This window comes from Podarcis erhardii (assembly GCF_964252035.2).
Source record: "Podarcis erhardii genome assembly, chromosome: 10".
NCBI lineage: Eukaryota > Metazoa > Chordata > Lepidosauria > Squamata > Lacertidae > Podarcis > Podarcis erhardii.
Window position 1 is genome coordinate 23,736,162 of NC_138500.1, and position 15,997 is coordinate 23,752,158.

At 44.8% G+C, this 15,997-nt stretch overlaps 1 protein-coding gene across 4 annotated transcripts in view; it reads right to left on the reverse strand.

The window, feature by feature from the left end:
* HIPK2 (homeodomain interacting protein kinase 2) overlaps positions 1-15,997 on the reverse strand; it is a 174,761-nt gene that overhangs the window by 19,988 nt on the left and 138,776 nt on the right. For all 4 annotated transcript variants that reach the window (XM_081878794.1, XM_081878795.1, XM_081878796.1 and 1 more), the window contains exons 10-12: positions 10,133-10,275; positions 7,095-7,274; positions 1,488-1,769 (exon numbers count right to left, since the gene is read on the reverse strand). In XM_081878794.1, the coding sequence (XP_081734920.1) occupies positions 1,488-1,769; positions 7,095-7,274; positions 10,133-10,275 (605 nt within the window). The remainder of the gene's footprint in view (positions 1-1,487; positions 1,770-7,094; positions 7,275-10,132; positions 10,276-15,997) is intronic.

A 15,997-nucleotide genomic window follows, 5' to 3' on the forward strand; every position in this document is an offset into this window, starting at 1 on the left:
ACTATCTGTAACCAATTAGAGACACACACAAAAACCACAGCCTTATAAAATGCAGTGCATCATTGCACTAATCCAGTGACTTGTGTGTGTTGTTATGAATATGAATTGGATGCATGAGAATTTCATCGAATCCAATTCCGCATTCGTTTGTTTATTAGTATTTCACATTTTATTTCATCCTTCCTCCATGAATCCCCCACCACGCTTACTCTCACAACAACCCTGTGAGGCAGGTTAGACTGAGAGACAGTCAGTTTTGAACTCAGGTCTTCTTGCTCCAAGTCCAAAATACATTAGCCACTACCCAACATTGACCGGAACACATAGAAAGATTAGATACTCAAGGTTGGCATGTTCCATTGAAATGAATGGGGAGGCAGTGTTGGATAGGGGAGCGCCTGTGTGCAGGGGAGCCCCAATGCCTGGAACAAGATCAAGACATTTAATCTCAACTCATTCTTTACAGACTTAATCTTGTCCACCAATTTCTATTGCATTTAGTGCCTTTTCCCATTTTGATATGAAAATGTGAATTTCTTCTCCCAGGAAGACCATCACAACAAGAGGGAAATTACCCTGGCCCCATCCAGCAGCCAGAGAAACTGCAGGGAGCTATTTTCCCACCTCACTGGGAAGTTATAAAGTCCTTGTAAACATGGGCATAGCCAAGGTGGGGCAGGGAGGGGCAGTTGGCCCCCTCAAAATCAATAAAAATCCATAGCTAACTGAGGTTCTGCCCCCTAACAAAAATCCTGACTAGGCCCATGCTTGTAAATGCCTGAGTTGGCTAAGAACTAGGTCTGACTTTCATTCTCCCCGTCTTCCCTCCTAATCCCTTTTCCTTTTGTGTCATGTCTTTTAGATAGTTAATCTGAGCATAGAGCCCATTTTATGGCTACTAACTGTAAGCAGATCTGGGAGCCTTTTTGGCTGAACAGTGGAGTGAAAAACCCCACACATTAAATTAAAAAGTAAAAAAAAAAATAGTTCTAGCATTTGACATGTTTCACTAGATGTATGGTTAACCTATGAAATGTGTTTTGTAAGGTATAGTAAAGAGCAGGAATATCATGGGCCTTTCACACCTAGCAAATAAATTTGTTCTGGGTTCAGCAGGAGCCCTTTCTAACTATGAAAATTTCCACCTTTAAAACAATTTTAAGAGCTACAATTCTTAAAGAGTTCCCTGTGCAGAGTAACTGTTTGTTAAACCACTCTGCAAATTGTAGCTCTGGGGCTGCCTAAGAGCTCTCAGGACGCTCAAAGAACTACAGCTCCCAGAATTCTCTGGGAGAAGCCAGTTGAAAGCACTTTAAATGGCCATTTAAATTGATTCCAATGTGTGATGTCAATGTAGCCATGGTCTGACGGTCCAGAGTTCTAAACCTCTCGCTTCCTCTCTCTTGCACAGGCCCGCACATTCGGGCGCCCCCATGCGTGAGGACAATGTACCCACGCTCCAGCAAACACGCCCTACGCCTCCTCACCTGGTGGGTGCATGTTTCTGCTCCTCCTCCTCGTCCGTGTCACTGCTGATCGTGATAACGCTGACGGCAGGGCTGGGTGTGTCAGGGATGACAATCGTCTGCCGCTGCCGCTCCCGTGTGGTACTGGAAGCCCCATCACCCCACCCACAGGTGACAGAGGTGCTGCAGGCAGGGGTGTTGTGAACCATGGCGCAGCGAGGGGGGGTGTTCTCCTTTACTCGCTTAGACCGCTGTGGGGAGCTGATCGTCTGAGACGAGGACACCTCGAAGTTGGATATATTTCTGAAGAGAGACGAAGAGACATTTACATGCATACAGTTCCGCCGCTGCAACATCTTTTCTCCACTTCTAGCTTATTTATGTACATTTCCTCACAGCACAGCTCCGTGCGTAAGAAACACAGAAATCTCTATATACAGAGTTAGGCCACTGGCCCACCCAGCTCATGTTGCATCTGCAGGTGAGGCGGTGGATGTGCTGGACTGTCGTCTTGCCTGGGTAATGGACTGGATGAGAGCCAGCAAACTGAAACTCAGTCCAGATAAGACAGAGGCACTGTTTGTGGTTGGTTCCCTAAATCGGATGGATGGGAGGTCGCCTGCTCTTGATGGTTTTACACTCTCTCTGAAGGAGTGGGCATGTAGCTTTGGGGTTCTTCTGGATTCTTTGCTGTCACTTGAGGCTCAGGTGGCTTCAGTGGCATGGAGTGCTTTTCATCCACTTCAGCCGGTGGCCCAGCTGTGCCTCTGTCTGGACAGGGATAACCTAACTCTGTTCTGGGAACCTCTAGGTTAGATTACTGCAATGCATTACATACATAGGGCTGCCTCTGAAGTTCAGAAGCTTCAGGTGGTGTAGAATTCAGCAGCCTAGTTGCTCACCGGGGCGTGAGAGTTTGAGCATATTACGCCAGCTCAAAGTGCTGGTTTTGACCAAAAAATCCTAAAACGGCTAAGGACTGCAGTACCTCAAGGACCTCCTCTCTCCATATGAACCTACTGGGACCCTGATATCATCCTCTGAGGCCCTTCTTCACGTGTCTCCTCCATGAGAGGTCTGGAGAATGGCAACAGGAGAACGGGCCTCTTCTGCAGTGATTTCCCGCTTGTGGAATGCTCTCCCCAGGAAGTTTTGGCTGGCGCATTCCTTATACTTCTTTAGGCGCCGGGGGAAACATTTCTCTTAAACCAATCATTTGGCTGATTAACATTCTACGGCTTTTTAAATGTGTTTGTGGGAGGGAAGTTACAGTGGTACCTCGGGTTACATACGCTTCAGGTTACAGACCCCGCTAACCCAAAAATAGTACCTTGGGTTAAGAACTTTGCTTCAGGATGAGAACAGAAATCATGCGGCGGCAGCAGGAGGCCCCATTAGCTAAAGTGGTGCTTCAGGTTAAGAACAGTTTCAGGTTAAGAATGGACCTCCGGAACAAATTAAGTACGTAACCAGAGGTGCCACTGTATTGGTTTGTGTTTGTTTTATTATGTATTTTGTGTTCTCGTCTTGTATTTTTATGTTGCGAACCACCCTGTGATCTTCGGATGAAGGGGGGGTATATAAATTTAATAAATGATGATGATACTGGCAATTGCTCACAGTTGCCTAGGCCAGAGATCCCTGGCATTACTGTTATTACTGTTGTTATTGGTCCCTCTAACAGCAAAACATTACAAGTGTTCAAAGCAAGTCAAGTTTTGGTTCTGGAGGAAACGCTCTGCAGCCAGGCTTTGTTTGAATTTTCAGTTCGGTCTGAGAGTGAACAAAGGGAGTAGCTGGAATGTATCAAAGGGAGGGAATTATGGACATATCACACTGCACTGAGTCCTTTGCATAACAAATGACTGCACAGTAGCATTCATGGTGCTTGTTGAATACCAATGAGAAATATAGAGCATTCTTCTCTCAAAAGAAGCATATCACTCATTGGGTTACAATAATGCAAAGTGGAGGCCGCGGGAATCGCACAGTCTGCAGGGGCCTGGTCTCCTCTCCCTCTTCCCTGTGTAAACACTACAGATATGTAGGAAGGGGTGTGTGTGTTTTGGTAGCCTGAAATGTGCTAGGAGAGCATGTTCCCCTTTTCATTAACTAACCAGGCCTTTGCAGCCTCTGCTCTCCATTTCACGAGGGCACAGAAAGCTGGAATGCACCCAAAGTAAACGAAACAAGGGCAGCAGAGAAAGGAGAAGGATTTAAAACAGCCAATTTGTACGGAGACAGGGACTGGCTGTAAATTCATTACAGGTCCTCTGGCCTTGGCCAGGACAGAGCAGAAACGCACACTTCTGTGTTCTGCAAAGTGCAGATCCATTTCAACTCCTCTCTTTCCCATGCTATTAAGAGGGATTTTAGTGTTCATTAAAAGCAATGTTTTGACAGATACGTCGATTAAATTCCACCCACAAAAGAGGCACAGTGTAGTCATGCAAATGGTTCGAACATCTGCCATGACAATGTGCCTCAACACCCACTGGGGAGGAGTTTGATTCAGTCTTGGGAGTGGTTTTAATACGTGCCCAGACATTTCGCCCATGCAGTTATATCTGCTGTGTCACAGGGCAGAACCTGGCTTGTGTTTTGCAGTGCAGAGAGCCAAACTAAGGGATCTGGCCAACTCTCTCATAATTTCTCCTTTTACGGATTTTGCATTTGTGGGAAATAACAACAGCCACCCTTCCAGTCTAAGGTATTATCCTTGCACCCAGCAGTCACCTGTTGCAAGCACAACTTAATGCATTAATTTAATGTTAAGTGTTTATAATCCACATTTCAACAAGGAGTTCCCAAAGCAATAAAATCATAAGCACTGTAAACAAGTATGTTAAAAGCACACAATCTATATAATAATCCAATAAATGCAGCAGCAGAAATAAGTTACAGGCTGCATTTGCACATTGCATAGATTATTAATAGTGGAGAACAATCACATTTCTGACGGTAACGAAACCTGAAGCAAGGTTTGTTACTGGACCTCAGGGAATGGGCAGACATATTTATTGATTGATTAAATAGCCATTCCTACAATTTCTCCCAAAGAAGCTATAGAACAGGGATGAGGAACCTGTGACTCTTCAGCTGTCGTTGGACAGCAACTCCCATCTTTTCCCTGGTCATTGGCCACACTTGCTAAGAATGATGGGAATTAATTATGCAACATCTGGAGGGCCAAAGGGTCCTCACACCTGGACTACAACCTCTGTCATCCTTGGCCACTGGCTGTGCTGGCTGGGGATACTAGAGTTTCACCATCCCTGTTATAGACTGGGACAGAGGGAAAACTGAGACATTTCTCACTCATTCAGTCAAAAAACATAGGCCAACCATATAAAGACAGAGAAAGAGTATTCACTGGCAATCGTGATATTTCATCTATAATAGAAGGGGGCATAATTTTAAAGTTGAGGCAAGCCAGCCTTGATGCAGTGAGACTGCAGTGCTTTCATATACTCATATTTTATTTTATATTATTATTTTTTAAATTAGAGGTTCTCTCCAGCACAGGAGAGGGGAAGTGCACAACAAAATGGTGTCATGCCACAAAGCAGTCACAATAGAAATGGATGTGTTAACTGGGTGAACGATCTCATTTCCCCACATATAAGACTGAAGGTATCCAGGGGGCATTTCATAGTGTGGGTAATGGCTTCTGTTTGTTGGAATGTCACTAAAAACCCCTCTTCTCAGAAGCCCATTAATAGTAACAAGGTAAGGTAAAGGTAAAGGACCCCTGGATGGTTAAGGCCAGTCAAAGATGACTACGGGGTGCAGCGCTCATCTCGCTTTCAGGTCGAGGGAGCCGGCATTTGTCCACAGACAGCTTTCTGGGTCACGTGGCCAGCATGACTAAACCGTCTCTGGCACAAAGGGCCATTTGCCTTCCTGCCACAGTGGCACCTATTTATCTACTTGCACTGGCATGCTTTCAAACTGCTAGGTTGACAGAGGCTGGGACAGAGCAACAGGATCCCATAGTGCGGATTCGAACTGCCAACCTTCCGATCAGCAAGCCCAAGAGGTTCAGTGGTTTAGAGACCACAGAGCAACCTGTGCTTCTAGTAGCATTTGAGTTTATATCCCCAGTTTAAACAAGGAGAGAAAGGAAAAGAAATAATTAGAGAGCATTAGCTGAATACCCTTGAAATTGCAAGATACTGGTAACTTCCAAGTGTCATTAATCTGTGGTAGTTTGTATAATCCATTGACTCGTCTGCTTCTTATGAACGATACGATCATCTCAAACATAAGGCACAAGGCATCCTCTGCCATCACACTGTCTATATTTAACTTGATCTGCTCTCTGTGTGTCTATGTCTGTGCATATGCGTATATACACACATACTCACACTCATTCACTGAAGCAGAAATAACAGGCCTTTAAAAAGTGGTTCAATATTCTCCTATTTTGCCAAGACATCACTTTAATGGGTTTAAACAGGTCCAATTGCATAGGCTTCTGTTGGAGTGGCTTTCAAACTTCCTCGTGGGAAACAGAGCAGAACCTTCTGCAGTGCATGTGGAGTATGCTAATACTTAATACTCAAGTCCCATCAGAGAAATTCTAAGCCAGAGGGAAGGAACTGCTGATGCACCATTTGCACTCTTGTCAGTCCCCTCTCCCTCTGTGGCCATTCCAAAAAAAGTGGCACATCAGAAACTGTAACTGGAGCAAGTGGGATCTGAAACAAAACACCTAGGGGCAGGCTGCTCCTCTTTAGTGTTCTTCCCAGACACCACACCATCTTCCTTTGCACTCCATTCTCTTCTGCCTTGCCCCCATTTCCCTCTCCCCAACAACAGAGTCTAAGCATTCTGGGGCAACTGACCATGCCTAGTTCATTGGGCTGCTTGGGTTTTGTTTTTTACACCCTGTTCAGCCCCCCCCCCCCCATTTTTCCTACATCTGCAAACCTTGAGGTCCTACTGAGCAAGCTGGTTTTTTAAATTAAAAATATATATATTATTTTCTTGCAAATCCACAAATTTACTTTGCAGCCTTTGTCAATTCCCTCTCAGACCTATTGCTTCATCCATAAATAAGAATTACAGCAGCCTAAAGGGTTGTCCCAGGGCAGCACCACCTCTTAATTGTATTTGTATACTGCCCTCCATCCACAGATTCCAGGTGCACAACATAAAAATACAAGGTGGAAACACACACACACACACACACACACACACACACAACACACACATAATGAAAACAAGAGCAAATCAGTAACACCCACTCAACCTGGTTCCCACAGCACATTAATTTCCATGTTTTGGTAAAGGCAGCCTGATGTGCAGCAGGGTGGTGTGTGGGGTGCCTTTACTGAGGTAAGAGGAAGCAGATGGATTTTGGAGGGTCAGCAGCCCCATTCCTGATCTAGTCCAGGGAAAGGGAATCTGTGTCCCTCCAGATGTTCCTGGACTCCAACCAATCCTGACCATTGATCATCCTGGCTGGAACTGATGGGAGTTAGGAGTCGCAGCAACATCTGGAGGACCCCAGGTCTCCCACCCTGACCTAGTCTCTCACCTTAACCACAAGGCAGTACAGCGAACAGAAAATACTTTCCTTGTCTCCCTCCTTTATATCATCCCCGCGCCCTTTCCGATGCATACCTTGCTGATGACTGGTGTTGTTTATTCTTCCGAGAGGAGGTGGTGCTGGTTGGCTGTTGCCTCATGACGTGAGCGACACCCACGTTTAAGGGCTGGGCTGCTGGAAGGGTGACATGACTTGCTAAAAGTGCCGGCTGTTGCATGATGGGATTGTAGTGGCTTCCGTGAGCGTGTGTGCTCCTGCGAGAAAAGCAGAGAGAAAGGCGTTTTGTACATTTCGAGAAGAATGCTCATGAATGAATGACAAACACAACAGCATCCCATAAAGCTCAATGTAGGGTATTTCAGTGCTGGCATCAGGCTTTTTTAGAAATACAGTCGTACCTTGGAAGTCGAATGGAATCTGTTCGGGAAGTCTATTTGACTTCCAAAACGTTAGGAAAGCAAAGCGCGGCTTGTGATTGGCTGCAGGAAGCTCTTGTAGCCAATCAGAAGATGTGGAAGCCCCGTCAGACATTCAGCTTCCAAAAATAGTTTGCAAACCAGAACATTCACTTCCGGGTTTGTGGCATTCATGAGCCAAAACGCTCGACTTGCAAGGTGTTCAGGATCCAAGGTACAACTGTACTGACTTGACCAATGGCTCACATGAGGTTTAGCCACAGGCTAGTATTCTTTTCAGTAAGACGCACTGCTCAGTGCTGCAGGTAGGTCAGTTTAGATTCTAATCAGCCTTATGGGGAGCGAATTATGGGCTCTTTAGGCGGCAACACGTTTTCTTTCACTTACTGCAACATGTGGCATGGCAGCCCTGCTGCATATGGGGCCCATCCTGCTCATTCTGCTGCGTGGGTCCCTGGACATCTCCCCCAAAGTTCTGCCCCGATGGCCCCACTGACACGGCCTCTTGCACTGCCATAGTTCCTTTGACGCGCATTCGCATTACAAGGGCAAGGACTATTTCTGACAATGGATAGAGCAGAGGGAAGACAGCAACATGGGAGGGATACCAGGGGAGGGGCGGAACTCCACCAGAATTCCATCTGCCTGCTGCAAGTTGCAAGCTTCCATTATTCACCTCGGCACAAAGGCTTCAAAGAGGGCAATAAATAAGTATCAACTTCCATCCGCAATTCCATGGAAGCAGTTAGCGATCCAAGAACAAAACTGCAGAGAGCTTCTGCAGTGTGTGCCGATGTACAGAGGAGAGTCGTCCCTATACAGCTTTTAAGAAGCATTTAATGGGGGGAAGCAAGCAAGAGGAAGCTCAAAGATCATAAAAGGGCTGCTGCCGGTTGCTCTTTCTGAGAAGTCATTTTGCTACAAGCACAGAGGCTCAGGAAGCACTCCTGGAGAAACGGTGGCTTTTATTAATGCCTTATTCTTAGCCTCTTGCAAAGATCAGTTGGGTGCCGGGTAGGAGAGGCAGTGCCAGCCCTCCTAATGTTTTGTCTGCAAAACTATATTAAACGGTTTGTTTAATATAGTAATGCATCCCACAGTGTGTGACTTGTGAGAAATAACCTTTTCATTTCATTTCTTGTTCTTTTTTAAAGAGTTTATGTGCATGTTGACCCTAGTCCACGAGAGCTGATCATTTGCATCTAGTCCCATATTCAAGACTTGATCATTTGCATCTAGTCCCATATTCAAGACTTGGCTTACAGTATGTTAAGGTAGCAACAGGTTGAAGGCTGTTATGCACAAGCTTTCCAAGTAAGCACCACACACATTAGGTTGCTTACCTTTAGTGCTGCTGAAGCACTGCTTTTCTGCAGTTAGCTTGAAAGCATAATTAAAATGGAAGTTCTGCTCAAGCTCTTAATATAATACTATATTATCCAGTAGCTTCCTTGCCCATTACTAATATTCTCCTATTATGACTATTCACAAGTTAAGATCCCCAGCAACATTAATTAAAAGCTTCCTCTTTGCAGGTCCTGCCTAACTTAGGGCTACTTGCTGACTGCAACTGGAGGATTTGTGATGAAGAACCTCTTGAACAGCCTAGCTTAACTGCCCCAGCATCAGTTTCTGTACCCACATGAAGGATTACCAATTTCTTCTAATTGCTTTTTCTTTTTCTTAAACAATAAAATAGACTCATTCTCTTCACATTCCACCACGCCAATACTGTACTCTCCAATGAATTATGCCCAACATCTTAGCATTATTCCCAAAATATGGCAACACACTGGACATATGACTCTAGTTGTGGCATAGTCAATAGTGAGCAGAAGTGGGCAAGCAAAGCACTACTAAGTCTTTTAAGGGCTTGTGCGCCTTTAATTAAATGTTTTCTGTTTGCAGGTCTTGCTCAGGCAGGTTGGTGCCACACCTGTGTTATTGCTGCAAAAATATTTGCCAAAACTCAGGCCTGAAAAGATACAAGACACTCCTGAAAACACTGCAATAAAACAAAACCGACAAGTTTGTCACTTGGTCACTACATAAAAAGAGAGCAAACAAATTTCGGGGGAAAGGGCTAGTGTAGAATTAACTTTCATTCAGTTCCCTGGGACAAAAAGTAGGGAAGAAATCAGAAGAGTTCAAGGTTCTTTTTGACCAGGGATGACTTTTTCACACAAGGTTATGGTCTTTGGCCTAGAAGACCCTAGAGTGAATCTTGCAATTTTCAAAGCAGTTTTCTTTATGGGAAACAGCTTCTGCTGTTTATATTAAAAATGCTATACATACACAGTAGCAAAAGGTGGAGTGGTGGCACTTAGCTGACCTTCCTGCAGTGGAGTCAGTGTTGGTTATGAGGAGGGAGAGTGGTAGGGAAAAGTGGCAGGGAGGTTGACACTGTGCAAGCACGCCAGCAAGAGCAACATACTGGCTCCTGCTGGTGTGTTTGCACAGTGCCAACGTCCCCACTGCATTGCCCCTCTCCCTCTCTGTAAGCAGCAGCGACTCCACTGTCAGGAGATTGGATAAACATCACCACATCCTGCCATTCACTACCGTGCATACAAAACAAGCACCCGGGAGTTATGTGCTTAGCTCATGCAGCCATTATGCAATGAAGATGGGATCACAGATACTGAGGCTCTCACAAAGTACCTTACAGACAGATACAAGTTTTCCTTCCTGTTTACCTCCAATCTGCCAGGGGCTGGGTCCCTGCCATGGTCTCCGGAATTACAGTTGCATGCTGGACTGAGGTGTGGGCGGCTACCCCAGTCAGCTGTTGCCAAGCTGGGGGGAGCAGGATCTGCTGAGTACCGCTAGGCCAGGCTTGCTGTAGAACAGAACGATCACAAAATTCAGTGCCAACCCGTACTTTTTAAAGAAGCATGTTACAAACTATACCGCACAGAACAGATTCAATATAAGTTGGCAGGGAAAAAAATCCCATGAAACTAATTCAAAGGCAACAAGCGTAGCTCAGTCAGTTTTGGACAAGGCAAAGAGCAGCATGCTATAAAGTCGAGAGGACGTCAACCCAACTTTAAACCAAGGTCTTTTCAAAGACAGCTGTGAAGACAAAATTGCTGGTATTAAAAGCTTAAGTACAAATGCACGTTTCTTATCTGTTGCAGTGGAAGCAGCATAATCCTAGGCAACAGGACTTACTCTCTTGTAGGGGCTGCAATGCTAAGCAGACTTACTTTGGAAGTAAGCTCTATTGAACTCAGTTAGCTTCTGAGTAAATATGCACAAAATCAGGCTGCAAGGGTGCTTCGGGCTGCACTCTGACCTCAAAGTCTGTGTTCAATGGGGCTTACATTTGGGAAAGTATATACGGCACTGGATTTCACATGCACACTTACTAGGGAATATGCTTCACTGAACCCAATAGGACTTACTCCCAGGTAAGTGTGCACAAAAGTGCAGCTATTCACCCTAGCAGGCTTGCACAGGCAGCCATACACTTTTACTCAGAAGTCCAAATGAGTTCAAAGGGAGCGAGATCAGCCCAATGGCCCATCTAGCCCAACACCCTGTTCACACAGTGGCACCTAGATGCCCGTGGGAAACCCTCAAGCACAATGGCACCCTCCCCTCCTGTGTTTTCCAGCAACTGGTATTCAGAAGTGTTTCTGCCTCTGACAGTGGATCACTCCTGAGTGGATCCTTCATAGGATCAGACTCTTCCCCCCCCCATCCTTTATTATTTTATTCACATAATATACATTCTTTACAACAAACAACTCCAAAATAGACAACTCCAAAATAAAATCATATGTAACAAAACCATAAGTCTCATGTTTTCATTTACACTGATCTCCTCTCCAATACCTTTACTTGATATTTCTTGCTGCTTTCTGCTTTCCTTATAGAATTTTTATGAAAATTTAAATCTCTTAAATCCTATACCAATCTTTAAGAGTTTCAATTAATCCCTTCACCTCCCTCCCCCACAGCCCAGTACTTCCCTCCACTATTCACTTTATTTGTTATTCCATCCTTAATATATTATTGTCCTATCTCCTTGCGCCTTTTAAACTTTTGCATATTAATTTTTAAGCTCCAGCACCGACTATTTGCATGTATTCCTTAACGCATTCCCACTCTTTATTAATTTTTTGATTAGAGTAGCCTCTAATTGATGCTGTTAATTTTGCCATCTCTGTGAATTCAAGAAATTAGATTCTCCATTCTAATAATTCTGGTATTTTATCAGTTTTCCAATTTTTTGCCACAACGATTCTGGTTGCCGCGGTTGCGTAAAGGAATACATTCCTTTTACATAGGATCAGACTCTTGAGTGGGATATTTGAGATGTTACTGTTTGACTTCGCCCCCGGAAGGTGCACACTTCCATTTTCTCCCAAGCCGGATGAATGCCAACCAATACCCATGTGCCATTTGACATCAGTGACTTTAAAAATGTCGTGGGGACTTTTGAAGTAATATAGGCACTATATTATCAAGAAAGTGTTCGGATTGTGAAATGTTAGGTTCCATCAAACGGGCGCAAAGTCCTCTTTTCTTTTGGTATCTTCTAAAGTGGTGCTAGGCGGTGCCAAGGCCTGTTCCGTGTGAGCAGCCTCACTGCCATGTAAGCATAATTCTGTACAGACTGTCACCTAAGACATGCGCAAGTGTCATCTTGCACAAATGACTCAATTTTGGAGTCATATTATATTTTACAAGTAGGTCACATTCAGATTCCCCCTGCATGACACGGCAGGGCAACTTAATCCCTTCTGAGAACAGATTTAAGAAATGCATGTGCTAAAAGATTTGCTTGCTCCTGGAAACCAAGGGTGGCAGCTTAATACCCACAGCTGTGAGCACTCAACACTCCGAAGGCCGAAATTCTGCACAAAAGCACTTTGGATTTTACTCTCAAAAATAATGAATAATTTGTTTCAGGCGTTCAAGAATCGGGAGCAGGCTTTTTCCTAGCCGTTTGCATGGAAAAGGTTAACTGGGAGAATCCAGGCCACTGGTTTGACTGGGGCGCCATCCATTTCCATGGCTAAGCACTCATTTTGTCCTCAGATAGCCACATAAAGACTTGACCCTATGCATGCTTACTCGGGAATTGGCCCCACTGGGTTCGGCCTGATCCTACGAACACTGACTGGGAGTCAGCTTCCCTTAAAGTCAGCAGGACTTGCTTCTGAGTGAATATGTAGAGCAGAGATGGGGAACCTGTGGCCCTTTGGATGTTATTAGACTACAACTCCCATCAGCCCTGGCCCTTGAGTTTGCTGGCTTAGGCTGATGGGAGTGGGAGCTCAACAACATTTAGAGGGCCACACAGTCCTCACCCCTGGTATATAGTCTGCATGGTTGCCTATGTGTTTCTATCCAACAGTCAGCCCTAACATTAGTATGGTGACCACCTCGGGTAGCTAACTCATGAAAGGGGAGCACATTGTTATTCATTTGTTTTTATTATTATGCTTTTACTGCCAGTGACTTTCTCTCTCAGGTACCAAAATAACGTGGCTGGTCTTGGGTACTAAGCACCCTCACAGGGAGGGGAGGCATAGCTTGCTCTGCCTCGGGCAGCAAAATGCCATTGTGGGCAGCATGGCAGGTGAGTCGCTGCTACTTACCAGAAGGGGTGAAGCAGCAGTGAGGTCTGCAACATTCAAACACACTGGCTGAATGAAGTCGGCACTGCTGCTGGTGTGTTTGCATTACGCTGCCCTCCCTACTACCTCATTCCTCCCCCACTTGTTAAGTAGCCATGATTCACCTGCTGGGAGGTCAGGTCAGTGTCTCTGCCTTACCATACCACCTGTGACTGGCAAAATGTATTGAGCTGGCATTAGTCTACATTCTCATGAAAAACCCTGATCTTGTGATCTGTGTGTGTGTGTGTGTGTGCGTGTGTGTGTGCGCGCGCGCGCGCGCACACACACACACACACACACACTTCTCTTCCAATTGTTAAGGAAGAAATTCAGGTTCTCTAATGCAAAATCTGATTCCCCTCCCCACCAATAGGACAAGCCCTGACCAGGAATCATGGCGGTCCTACCTTAATAGGTCATATCTTTTTAAGAAACTGCAGCTATGCTTACAAAGAGTGCAACCAGAGCTGTCTCTCACCTGTACAGTCAGGCAAACTGATATAGTTGCCTCGTGTGGGTAAAAACAAATCCTAAAAGGTTGGATGTGATGACTGATTTTTCACCACCTGCTCCAGGACTTGCATGCAGCAGACTTCATCTGACTTGCATATCACATTTCCTGCAATCAACATCTCCGAAGATAATATACCAGCTTCAGCCCATCAGCCTTACCCTTCCAGTGATGTTGGACGTAAATATTTCACAGTATCGGGACCTTAAAGCAGGGTTGCTATTTCCCCCCTCCTGCCAAAAACTCAACAGGCACAGCTTTCTACCTACTGGGGACAGCTGCACCTTTTGAATTATTGTTTGTCATGTAGCTCTTAAATGCACAGCATCTCAAGCTAGGAAAGAAGGTGGCAACTTAGAAATGTTCTTCAAAGAGGTCAATTTCTAAATTGAGAGCTGTGAGGGCTTAAGCATCCATAGAAGTCACAGCCTGTGGGCCGGAAGCCCTTTTCCCAACTTGGTGCCCCTTCAGATATTTTGGCCAAAAATTCCCATCATTCCTGAACATTGGCCCATGCTGGCCAGGGCTGATGGAAGTTGAAGTCCAAAACACCTGGAAGGCACCAGGTTGAGGCTGGCTGTTACCTGATAGTTTCATGTGTTACGTGGAATTTATTCCTTTGACCCTCTATATTAATTGTTTATTGCCGTGATGTTTTGAAATTCTAGATCCTTGCCTGGGACTACCTGTTTCGTTCGAAAAGTTCAGGGTGGGGAACCTATGGCTCATTGGACATTGCCGTACAACTACCCTTCTGTCACCTGTCACAATTAATCATGGGAGTGGCCCTTTATGAAAGTGCAGGAATAGTTTTTTAATTTTTGGGGGCTCCTGCAGAATGTAAAAATCCCAGGCTGTGCTCACACTTCAATCTTTAGCCACTGTTTAAGTGGTACAATGATTCTACGGACAGTCTCCACTACTGCCTTAGCGTTCGGCTTAGCCCCGTGTTTTGAGTCTGTCTACTAAGATTGCCAGTTGTACTAAGGCCAACTGAGAAGTCTGGAATATGTTTGGGGTCTGAGTTTTGAAACTGTACACGCTCACAGCCAGACCATTTCACACGGTGCTTCAGTCCAAATATTTTACATATTTACGTTTGCAAAATTCACTTACTTTCTTTTAGCTTGGGGAGGAACCAAACCCTCTTCCTTTCTTGTTCGTCCTTTTGTATTGCTCCCATTTATTTTATTTTTAAATGAGGTGGGTAGGTCTGTCTTTCCATCCTGCCGCCACCCCCCTTCCCCTCGAGTGTACCACTTGGAAAAGGATGGCGTGCTTTTCATGGAGGTGGACTTCATTCATGTCAAAGAGGCAGCTGCTTAACAAAGACTCTTCATGGGAACAGGAGGCACCACTTAGTTAATGAAAAGGAAATCAGGCAAGCTTCAAGTTCTTTTCCATACTGCCTTTCCCAGATAAGCTGGGCTGGCAGCAGGCAAAAGGAAAAGGACTGAACTAACACTCGCTGGAATGCTATCCAGGCAAGGCAATGCTTTGGCAGGATTTTGGAGTCTGCTGATGCCTGAGAATGCTGGAATGCTCTGGCATAGACAACGACATTCGCTCTGACGCACTGATTCAAAGTGAATTAGTCTGGAATACAAGGGGGCTCATATAATGGGATGGTCAGAGTCCCCAAGGCTGCATATGCATGCCTATGTTTAAAGCACACGGCTTTCCCCCAAAGAATCCTGGGAACTATAGTTTGCTATGGCTGCTGGGAACTGTAGCTCTGTGAAAGGTAAACTATAATCCCTGGGATTCTTTAAATGTAAGGTGTGTATGCAGCCTAAGTATCTGGCAGCACAGCCTAAGTGTTTGGCAGCTGTGGTCGAATGCCCTGCACCCTGTAAGGAGCTGCTTTATAAAGAGTCAGACCTTTGCTGCACCTGACCTAAAATGACCTCTGCTATATTCCTAGTGCACCATGTTCAGTGATGTCATTATTAATATTTAGACTTTATTTCCCTAACATAATGAAGAGAAGATGTAGAACAGATCATTCATCCTCAATGTCTTTTTTTTCTTTTTTTTTGTCTTTGGGACAAGTGGATTTAAAAAAATGGAGAGATAGCAAATTCTGTGAAACTGCATGATGTTCCCAGGCGCCATTAGACTGAGTTCATAGACCACTTAAAGAATATACAAATTTGTCAGCCCAAATTCATAGGAATCTAAATGAAACAAGGTCAAGAAATATCAATATATAATCAACATTTTAAAATCGGCAATCACCATGAGTAGGAATCATTAAATGTGAAAAAAAGGAATACCGTTGTGTTGTGGAATCATCTTATTAAATGCAGATGTTCCTCACTGTCAAGGAAGGTGCTCCCTGTATTTTCCTATGCCTTTTATTTTATGTCTCACACTCGTAAGTTTTTAATTAAAGTATTCACACTATACTTCGTAAA